The sequence below is a fragment of the Vicugna pacos genome, chromosome 6 (genome assembly GCF_048564905.1).
Source record: "Vicugna pacos chromosome 6, VicPac4, whole genome shotgun sequence".
NCBI classification, from domain to species: Eukaryota; Metazoa; Chordata; class Mammalia; order Artiodactyla; family Camelidae; genus Vicugna; species Vicugna pacos.
In genome coordinates, this window is record NC_132992.1 from 94,893,118 (window position 1) to 94,903,847 (window position 10,730).

General features: G+C 64.7%; 1 protein-coding gene across 2 annotated transcripts; it reads left to right on the top strand.

Moving 5' to 3' along the window:
* The first annotated feature begins 4,785 nt into the window (after window positions 1-4,785).
* Window positions 4,786-8,951, top strand: ZBTB42 (zinc finger and BTB domain containing 42). 2 transcript variants are annotated; one of them, XM_072963851.1, is made up of 2 exons: window positions 4,786-4,957; window positions 5,471-8,951. In XM_072963851.1, exon 2 carries the CDS (start codon window positions 5,488-5,490, stop codon window positions 6,757-6,759), a length of 1,272 nt encoding a protein of 423 aa, XP_072819952.1. In that variant the 5' UTR covers window positions 4,786-4,957; window positions 5,471-5,487; the 3' UTR covers window positions 6,760-8,951. The 2 variants fall into 2 exon arrangements, with proteins under 2 accessions (XP_072819952.1, XP_072819953.1); XM_072963852.1 differs by lacking the exon at window positions 4,786-4,957 and adding an exon at window positions 4,966-5,176.
* Window positions 8,952-10,730: the final 1,779 nt, after the last annotated feature.

The window sequence follows — 10,730 nt, forward strand, 5'->3', positions numbered from 1 at the left end:
CGCGGGCCGGGCGAGGGCGCGGCGCCGGGAGCGCGCGAAGGGGGCCAGGGCCGAGCGGCTAGCGGAGCCCGGCCGGCCGCCGCCCCGCTGCTGGGGCCTGTCCCCCGGCCACGTCCTCTCTGGCCTCAGTTTCCCAGTTTGTCCAGTGCGCCCGCACTTCTCGGCCCAGTTCTATCACGGCCCTGTTAAAAGGGCTGGTCTGGGACGACTTCTGGGCTTCTGCCTCCAATGAGTGGGGGTCAGGAGGGGGGCAGGTTAGTCCGACTTTCAGAATGCACCCTGAGTGGGTAGCTCCAAGATGGTGAGCTGGGGGCTCCAGGAGCCAAGACTGTCCTAAAATACCCATCCAAGGCCCCTGCGGAGCAAGAGCAGGTCCCCCTTGGGGCGTGCAGGAGGCTGGCTGGAAGGTGGACACCGGAAGTTCTGGGGCCAATGGGTCATTCTATGTGCTGAACACCTACTGTGGATCTGGCCCTGGGCTGGGCCCTGGGGTAACAAGGAGTCTGAGCCTTCCATCCCTGGAGGGGGTCTTCCCCCACCCCCACCCCCACCCCCAAGGAAGGTACTGACAGCTGGCAGCTACAAATGTAGGTGGGGACTCCATGCGGTGATGGAGGAAGAAGAGGGCCACAGAGACCGGTGGAAGGGCATCCACCTGGCACTGGCTTTATTCAGCACATCTGGCCTGGAGTGGCCGCCCTGAGCTGGGTGCAGACACCCAGAGGGGATGCTGGGAGCCAGGGCAGAGGCAGACCCAAGAGGAGCTGTGACAGCTGAGGCTGCCCAGTATCGGCCCTTGTGTCCACTGGGGGACAGCTAAGGGGCCAGCGAGGGGGAGGGACTCCAGCCTTCTCCTCCTGCAGATTCCCAGGACACTGCAGACAGCTTTGGCCCCGACCCCTCCCGGGGCCCCTGCAGAGTCTCTCTGACAGCTGCCCCTCCCCCCAACCCAGAGGGAGGCCTCCAAGTTGACGGTAATCCTTTTGTAAAAGAAAGACTCATGAGCTACCTTTCCAGGGTTGATATGTATTTGGTGGGAAGGAGGGCATTTTTGTTCTTCATCCAGGGTCAGAGTTCAGCCTGGGGAGTACAGACACTTCATCTGGGTCAGAGGTAGGAGCAGCTAGGCACTCAGGACAGCGTCCGCAGCTGAAACTGGGGCTCCGTGCCTACCTCCTGGGGCTGACCTAGAGAAGGACACTCCCCAGGGAAGGACTATCTCCCCTGTTCAGGGTGACACGCTCCTCGGGACAAGGACTCCCAGTTCCTGGTCTCTCTCCTTGGCACCCCAACCTTGTGACCCCAAACAGCTGTTCCAGCTCTGAACGTGCACCCCCAGGCCCTGCGTCCAGGAGGCTGAGGGAGAGGCCTGACCAGTCCATGCTGCTGGGGCCAGACGCCTGACCTGAGAGTCACCCCCAGGTGTCAGACAGCTGACCATCGCTCATCTCCCAAACCCTCCCTGTGGGCCCTCAGGGGACAGGCCCTCTGGGACTTTCCCGTCCACTCACTGCTCTCCCAGGAGGGGTTTCCGCACCCTCTCCCATCCTGGGCTGGTGAGGATAAGAACAGATGGGGCCACTGGGGAGGGGCGGGGCACAGCAGTGGGAGGGCGCCCTCTCGTGGACAATATAGTGACTCCTAGGGCCTGCTGGCCATTTAAAGAACATTTTGGCCAGGAGGCGTCGTCTCAGTGGTCCAAAGCCTCCCGGCTTCCTCTCTGCTGGCCGTCTCCAGGAGGCCTCCCTGCCCGGTCTGCCCCGGTCTGCCCGCCGAGCGCCTGTGACCTGCTGTGAGCCCCACTCCCTATCCTGCGCGGCGCCCTTCGGTGCTGGTGTGAGCCTGCCGTGTGGCTGGGGCATCTCTGCGGGTGGGGCTAGTGCCCGCCTCTGACCTGTGGAGGGAAAACGGAGCCCCACTCCTCAAGAATAACTCCCAGCCACCTGCCCCCCAGGAATGGAATGGCGGGGGGAGGACCCAGCCCCACACGCCCACCTTGACCGGGACGGGGCCCTCGGCCAGGTGTTTGCAACAGAAATGGCTGCACAGGGCCCCGGGGAGGATGATCTGTCACCTTCTGCAGCTGCTGGCTGTCGGGCAAGACTTAGGGACCAGCGAGCTGGGCTGCCTGGTCTCTACAGCAGCTGCAGGACAGGGCCTCAGGGCAGGCCTGGCCGCCACATTCAGGGCACCTCTGCTCCCACCGCTGCGACGGCCTCCTGTCATCCTTGGGCCTGCGACTGTGCCACGCCAAAGAGGGATCTGAGGGCTGAGGGGCGGATAGCACCCCCGAGACTTCACTCCAGGAGGACTCAATGCAGACCTTCTGACCTGAACAGCTCCGAGGCGCTGTCCCCTCCCCAGTCACGTTCCTCCTTCTCCTCCAGACACCCCTACCGGCCTCCCCAACTCCAGCCTCTTGCTGGGAGTGTCCTGACCTGCTCTGACCCCTCTCCATGCCCCACAGCTTCTATCAGGGCCCCAAGGAGCCAGGCAGGGAAGGCCGGGACACTCTGCCTGCCTAGGGTCTCACTTCGGAGCCCCCGGGGACCTGTCTCCCCTCCCTGCCTCTGGGCTCAGGGCTGGCCTGTGGAGGCAGGGCTGCAGAGTTGGCAGAGCAGAGCAGAGCAGTCAGGGTCAGGATGGCGGTATCCCACAAACACCATCACTGTGCTTTCGCTGAAGAGACACAATTACTCCCTTGCTTTGTGTCCCCCCAACTTCTTGGCACCAAGGACACTGCGGAGAGTGTGGACTAGTGAGGTCACGTGACCTGGGGAGTTGAGGGGGAGCTTAGCCGGTGTGCTCAGGAAAGGCCACTCCTGGGGGTGCTGCCGGAGCAGACGGGAACGGGGAGGAGCCAGGGAAGGGCTCGCCGGGGAAACACATGTGGAACCTGAGTGGCTGGCCATGAAAGGCCCTGGGGTCCGGCCAGGCCCTGCAGTTAATCTTCCCATTTTGCAGATGAGACTACTAAGATCCTCAGAGGTTAAATGTCATACCCAAGTCTGGCACAGGGCAGGGGCAGTGCTCAGACCCAGGCAAGACCCAAGGAGGCAGTCCCATCTGGCTTCACCCTCATCAGACTGGAACTCAGCTCCTCCCACCGGGGGCTGGGGCAGAGCTGGTGGTGGGGGTGGTTTAGCCCTCCTCAGGAAGAGTCCCCAGAGAGCAAGGGCCAGGGGAGCCAGGGTGGTCTCAGTGGCTCTGAGTGCAGGGCAAATCCAGGGTTCCAAACTGTGACTGCCGAATTTACGAAATTAAAAAATGCAAGATGTCCAGGCAAATTTGAATTTCAGATAAACAAGGAATCATTTTTTCAGTGTAAGAATGTGGCTTTCCTTCCCACAGACTTTTGATCCTAATTGCAGTGGGTCCCCAGACCTCTGGCCACTCCTCCGCCCCCCAAAACACCACGGTTTGAATAGAATCCCTGGGCGGCCACCCCTGACCCCCATCTCACAGTAGGTACTCCCTCCTCCCAGGGGTCCTGCATCCTATGGGCACGGCTGGAAGGTTCCCCACACCACACCTCTTTCAGCTTCCTCTGCCCTTGCAGACCTGGCCAGCTGGGGGTCCCATCCTCTGTCATCCAGCCCCTCCCCCAACACCACCCCCACTTCTAGTCAAGGCCTCCTTTCTGCCCCTCCGCTGAACCCTACTCCACCCATCCTCCATCCCCCACCCCCACCCCAGGCTGCTGGGCTGTGCAGGTGGAAATTCAGAAGGACACTGCAAGATTTGAATCCTTGTTCAACAATCTACTGCCTGCTGTGTGGCCATGGGCTCCTTACCTAACCCCCACCAAAACGGGTGTGATAATGAGTACCCAGCTAACGGGACTGTGGTGAAGAGCTGAACTGTGCTACACGGTGCCTCAATCCTGCTCCGGCAAGAGCGGCTGGGAAAGGACACCGAGCCAACAGTAAGTCCACCTCACCCCGGGTGCCCCAACCTCTCCAAAGTCACTGCTATTTTTCTCGGCCTTTTCCTTCCCTGGGGCTCTCTCACAGCTTTACAGTGCTCTTCCACCTGAAAAACCGTGACTCTGGGGTGCCAACCCAGCCCCTTAGAAGTGTGTCCGCTCCCTGAATCCTTTCCCACTGGCTCTGGGCTCTGGGCTCTGGGTGCGCCTCCCCTCTCTCCATCACCGCCATGGTCCCCTCACCCTATCGTGTCTTCTGGAACGTGCCCTGTGCCCCAGGCTTTCCCCACACACAGCTTAGTGCGCCTGGCTCCCAGCAGAGGCTGTCCTAGGGCCCTCTGAGAGGATGAGAGTTCTCCTTTCTGGACTCTAATGTCCAGATCCCGCCTGAGTGTTTGGATGAGGGTCCCAGCTAACATGACTTAGGCTCTCAACAAAAAAGGGGGTACCATCTTCTCAAAATGTACTAACTCCCCCTGCTCCATCCCCCAGCAGGCGCCCTGTGAGGTGGCAGGGGGCCAGGGTCCCGGCTCTGCCTTCGGGTGACTGCCAAAGCGCCGGCCAGGCGAGGAGCTGGTCCTCGGAAGGGGTCCCTTAACAGACGGGCACAGTTGGGACCCCATGTGGGGGGACACCAAGGCCGAGGCAGCAAGTATCGCGAGAGAGCCCCCTCTCTCGCCGCGCCCCGCGTTCCCTCCCACCCCAGCGCCCCAGATGGCGACGCGCGGGGCCCGACCGGGCGGGGCGGACAGGGAAGGGGCGGCGAGGGTGACCTCAGCGGTTCCGCCGCTCCGGGAAGTCGCCTCGGCCCGCCCCCTCCAGCCCCCGCCCCGAGTTTCGCTCTCTCCGGGGCGGGGCGAGCGGCGGGTGGTGCTGGGCCAGCCAAGTTGGAGCGCGCCCCGCCCGGCGCACTCCCCGTCCCCGAGCCCTCCCCGCCGGGGCGCGCTGCCCGCAGCTCCGCACGCGCCGGAGTGGCACCGGGGAGGGCGCGCGGCGCGGGCAGCGGCCGGAGAGGAGCTCGGGGCGGCGGAGGTGAGCGCGGGGGGCGGGCGCCTGGCTCTGCCCGCCCCGCCCGCCGGCCCGCTCCCCGCGGCCGCGCTGCCATAAATGGGGCCCGCGGCGGCGGCGGCGGCGGCGGCATCTGGCGGGCCGGGCGGCAGCTGGAGGCGGCGTGGAGGCGCGGCGGGCCGGGGCGGCGGCGGCGGCGCGGCAACTCCGGCGTCGGGGGGCGCGGCGGGCGGCCGCCGAGGAGTGAAGTTCAGGGCGCCCTGGCGGGGGAGGGTGCACCGAGCGGGGACTCGGGCAGGTTCGCGCGGCTCTGGCCCCCTCCGCCAGCGCCCTGGGACCCGCCCCCGCGACGGAGCGGCTTCTGTTTACTTTCGATCGAGTTTTTCCTGCTCGGGGCAGGTGCCCAGGGCGGCTCCCGGCGGGCAGTTACGCGCGGCGCCCCTCTTCCCGCGTTGCTTGCACCCGGGAAGGGCTCGTCGGACGGCCAGGGGCGAGCGGCGTCCCCAGGCGCGCTCACGGCGTCCCGTTTGTGCCCAGGTGATGACCGCGGCGACATGGAGTTCCCGGAGCACGGCGGGCGGCTGCTGGGCCGCCTGAGGCAGCAGCGCGAGCTGGGCTTCCTGTGCGACTGCACCGTGCTGGTGGGCGACGCGCGCTTCCCGGCCCACCGCGCCGTGCTGGCCGCGTGCAGCGTCTACTTCCATCTCTTCTACAGGGACCGGCCCGCCGGGAGCCGCGACACCGTGCGGCTCAACGGCGACATTGTCACGGCACCCGCCTTCGGCCGTCTGCTGGACTTCATGTACGAGGGCCGCCTGGACCTGCGCAGCCTGCCCGTCGAGGACGTCCTGGCGGCGGCCAGCTACCTGCACATGAACGACATCGTCAAGGTCTGCAAGGGCAGCCTCAGGGAGAAGGGCCGCGTGCCGCCCCCGGAGCTCCCGGCCCCCGGCGCGGAGCCGCCTGGCCGGTCCCCGCGGCCCCTGCCTGCCTGGGCCCCCGAGCTCTGTCCAGCCGCCCGGAAGGCCAGGCTTCCTCTGGCCAGGGTCAAGTTCACCCGCCCTCCACCAGCACTGGGGCCTCCTCCCTGGCAGGTCCCAGCAGAATCGGGTGGGGCGCTGGACCTGTCGCTGAAGCGTGGTCCGGGGCAGGAGCCAGTCCACCCACCCTGCGGCCTCCAGGTAGCCCCCTGCAGTCGGAAGAAGCAAGGGGCCCAGGCTCTAGTGAAGGATGAGCCAGACTCACTGTCGGAACAGGAGGACTGCGGCGCCCCTCGAAGCCCCCCCAGTCCCCTGCAGCCGCCCCGTATTCCTGCCGCCACGCGCCTGGCAGGGGGCTTGGAGCCGCTGCAGCTCAGCGAGGCGGGCAGTGGGGAACTGGAGCTGGATACGGCGGGCAGGGCAATGGAGGATGAGCTGGGGCCCGGCGGGCACCTCTGCATCTGCCCACTGTGCAGCAAGCTGTTCCCCAGCGCCCACGTGCTGCAGCTGCACCTCAGCACCCACTTCCGTGAACGGGATGGCAGCCGTGCCCGGCTCTCGCCCGACGGCACCGTGCCCACCTGCCCGCTCTGCCGGAAGACGTTCTCCTGCACGTACACGCTGAAGAGGCACGAGCGCACGCACTCGGGCGAGAAGCCCTACACGTGTGAGCAGTGCGGCAAGAGCTTCCAGTATTCCCACAACCTGAGCCGCCATGCCGTGGTGCACACGCGGGAGAAGCCGCACGCCTGCCGCTGGTGTGAGCGCCGCTTCACCCAGTCGGGGGACCTCTACCGCCACGTCCGCAAGTTTCACTGTGGACTGGTCAAGTCCCTGCTGGTGTGACGCGTCCCTGCAGGGGTGAGGGTGGAAGGAAGGGGCAGGACCTCCCAGATGGGACACTGGGATGGAGGCTGAGGGGCCAGAACTCAGCAGATGGAAGCCCTGGAGGCCGGCCTGCCCAGCAGAGAGCCCCGCTGTCCCTGGAACGTAGCGTCGGACTTGCTTTGCCCCTCTGCCCCAACTCACTCCTGCTCCCAGAGACACAGTCCTCCTCTCCATCTCCTCCAGCCAGCCCTAAGGGGCGTCTGAAGGGCCCCTCCGCCTGGGCCCAGGCTCCCCAAGGGAGGAGGCATGTTTACCCTCCATCCACGCTCCCCTGACCACCATGCTGGCATGCTTGGGGTGCCCTCAGCAAGCCTGGCACCACGCTTGGTGAAGGATGCACGTGCCACAGATGCTGTCAGTGTGAGTCCCCGACAGGGAGCTCAGATGAAACAGGCCACTCCTGGTGGGTGGCAGTGGGAGCCCCCGCGGGAGAGGCCTTGGGCACCATGAGAGCCAGCAGGGGCCATCCAGGCACAGCTGATGTTGCAGGGGTGCAGGCCCCAGCAGAGACCCCAGGGCGGCAGGAGCAGAGCCCACCAGAAGCTTAGTGGCCCTGGAGTTAAAGGCGCTGGTGGGGAGGTGGGTGCTCAGAGCCTTCGGTCCTGACCACGCTGTAAGTCAGGGCAGCGAAAGCTAGGATTTGGAAGCGATTCTCTGTAGATGCAGAAAGAGCCTCTGGGGCTGCCAGCTGTCTGCCCGTGGGCGACGGGGCATGCCGCGCCCCCGCCTGATCACAGGGTCCCGGGCACCTCTCAGCATCCCTGGGGTGGGGTTGAGGAGGGCTGGGAGCACAGCCACCCACCTTGAGTATCGCAGGTCTTGGCAGGGCTGGCCCTGAAGTTCTCTTGTCTGCCTGTTTGGGGTCTCCCCGGAGCTGCTGGTCATTTCCAGAGCACTGGGCAGGGGGCCCAAAGGCTGCTTATGAGGAGCAGTGTTTGCAGGGTTTCCCTTCCCTTCAGGGGGGTTGTGGGTGAAAGCGGCCATCGGGAGGGGAGGGGCGAGGGGATGTCAGCTGGCCACTGGGTTGGGGTCCCAGCCCCCTCCCCACGCACAGCCTGGAGAGGCTGATGTTCCTGGGACTTCAAAGGCCACCGCAGTCCTGTCCAGTAGGGGGCACCCCATCTGCTCACCAGGCAAATCTTGCTCCCAGAACCTAAGAGGTCCTGCGGGCGACAGAGCCACCTGGACTCTGGTTTCCCCGACCATGTGGGCTCTTTCTGCTGTGACTGAAAGTGGTGCTGAGGTTAGAGTTCAAGTTTAAATTATTTTTTTTGGCTCCTGACAACACTTGATGTCATATTTATTCGTCTGCCTGGCCTGGAGTGAGAGGACCATTGGCCTTTGCAGCAGGTGGCCAGGCGGGGTTGGTTCCCCTCGGCAGGCCCTGGGCTGTCGCAGTGCATGGGCTGTGTGGGCGCCTGGCCTGCAGACCAGAGAGGGAGCTGGGGGAAGGAGAACCGGGCTTCTGATTGCCCTGGCCTCCCGCCTTCCACCTCCAGAAGGGCTGGTGGGACCTCACGTGCGGCACGATGTGCTCCATGGTCGGTTTCCTTGTGCGTGTGCGTGCATGCATGTGTGTGTCCGTCTGTCTTGTGTGGGCATGTGAATCCAGCAAGGCGGGGCCCGAGCCCACCAGCAGTGGTAGGCAGCCACCCTGCAACCCCAGCAGGCAGCTGGGAGACAGGCAGCGGTCCCGGTTTTCCCCAAGGGGTTTCCACCGGGGAAGAAATTGACTTTCCTGGGGCAGGAAGCCGGCCCCGAGTTATCAACACTGGATTCATTGTCTTCCACAAACAGTTACTGTGAAGTTCATGTACAGAGAAGTGGTCAGTTTTAAATTTAGTAACTGACACAGTTCAGATGAAATACACACACACACACACACACACATATTTAAGACACTAATTGTGTGGGATTGTGTAGCAGAGGTGTGCATAGAGGCGTTTGGGTGGAGCCTGCTGTGTGGGGCCCCCCGGGTGGCCCAGCCTCCTGCCCACTGCGCTGCCCCTGAGGAGTGGCTCCAGGCCCAGAGGCCAGTCGCTGGGCGGGAGGGTGTCTGCTCGCGCCCCCTGCCGTGACAGTCTGGAAACGGGTGCTGCCTTCCTGTGTGTGCATCATCGCCTCAGTGACCCTGGTAATAAAGCCCACCCCCGGTGGAGACGGCTGTGATTCTTCCTGGGGACAGGATTGCGTGCAGGAGGTGTGGGCCCTGCTGGTCTTGGGGTGGGCGGCACTCTGGGAGCCCTGTCCTCGGTGCCACTGGCTGTGTCCCACTGGGGGCAGTGAGCTGGGGCACGGCTGTGACAGGTGACAGACCCTCCTTTCCCAGATTTGTATCCCTCCCATTTAGTCCCAGGGGAGCAGGATGCAGCCTGAGCCCTGGCCAAGAGGCCTTGTGGCTTCTGCCTTGGTGGTGGGGGGCCTTCTGAGCAGCCACGGGCTTGGAGCTCAGATCTGAGGCTCCTGACCCTGGGGTCCTGGGTCCTCCTGACCCCCTGCCCTCACTGTCCTCTTCTCATCTACCTTCCCCTCCCCCCACACCTCATTTGTACCCACCTCCTCAGGGCAGGGTGGGCTGTCCTGGGTCTGGGCAAATAGTAGGCAAGGCTTAGGAGGGGGTTGTGTCCCTCCTGCCCCCGCCCCCACCCTGTGGAGCCCTGCCTGATCTCTAGAGGGCCTGAATGAAGTCGGGACCCCTGAGCCAGGCCAGGCTGGTGGGGACTGATGGGTGGGTGTGTCCCCTCCCCTCTTCGCACGGGGGCGGGAAGCTGATGGCTCCCTGAGCCTCCTACGAGCTGTGCCTTCCTCCCCTGGCCCCGGGCAGATGGGCAGGTGGGTCCCAAGGCCAGTCCTAGCCAAAGCAGGCTTCCTCCAGGAAGAGCCAGAACAGACCCCGGGGCAGGGCGGGGGGCCTCACTCACCAAAGGGTCCTCAGAGGCTGCGCCAAGCTCAACTGGTGCCAGAAGGGCTGCCGGCTTCGGGGCCAAGCTTTCAGGTCTTCCCAGTCCTTACCCCAAGTGCAAGTCCTTGCTTCTGGGGGTGGGCCTTGTACATCCTCCTGCTGCCCAGCCTGCCTCCCACGGAGACTTCCTCCTGGGCCAGAGCCACTGTCCCGCAGGGAGGTCCTGTCGTGTTCCAAGTTTGCCCAAGGCTCAGCCCAGGCCTCCCCAGAACCCGGGAGGAGGTTGTTGCCATGCCAACCGGGCAGGGTTGGAGGGCTGTCAGAAGGTACCTGGGGGATGGAGCTAGCTGGGGAGGGGCTTCCCGGACCCCTTCCCCCAACCCCGCTCTGCCAGGCTGTGCTCACACTCAGCGCAGGCCAAGGCCTTCACGGAGCTGTTGGCCCCATTTCCCCTGAGTGGAGGCCACACAGCTCATCCCCTGGGCTGGATGGCAAACAGAGGCACATGGAAAGGCCCAACTGGCTGGTGGGTGGCAAACCCAGGAGTTCCCTCCCCAGACTTGAGGAGCTGCCCCAGCAGTGCTGGGCACAGGCCCCCAAAGCTGTCTGGCCTGGGTCCCCTGTTGGCTCGGTGGCACTCAGGGCAGTAAACAGAAGCCCACAGAGGGCACAGAGGGTGGGGCTTCCTCGCAGGGTGGGTGCTCAGGCACCAGCAGGTGGACAGCATGGAGGTGGGCGCTCAGGCAGAGGGCCAGCCGCTGCAATGGTGGCAGAGGGAGAGGTCACATGTGAGCAGGTGTGGGTGTGTGATGGCTGGCGGGGGCCCTAGGGAAGCCAGGAGAGGTCAGAGCAGTCCTGGCCCAGCTCAGGCCTCCCTCCCCAGCTTGCTCTGCCCCTTGCCCTGGGGTCAGCCAGTTGCCCACCCGACCCACACCTGGTCTTGCCCCTTTCCTGGACTCATAAATGGCACCGCAACCTCCACTGGTGAGATAGGGCCATCCCCAGACACCCCAAGGAGACTTAGGAC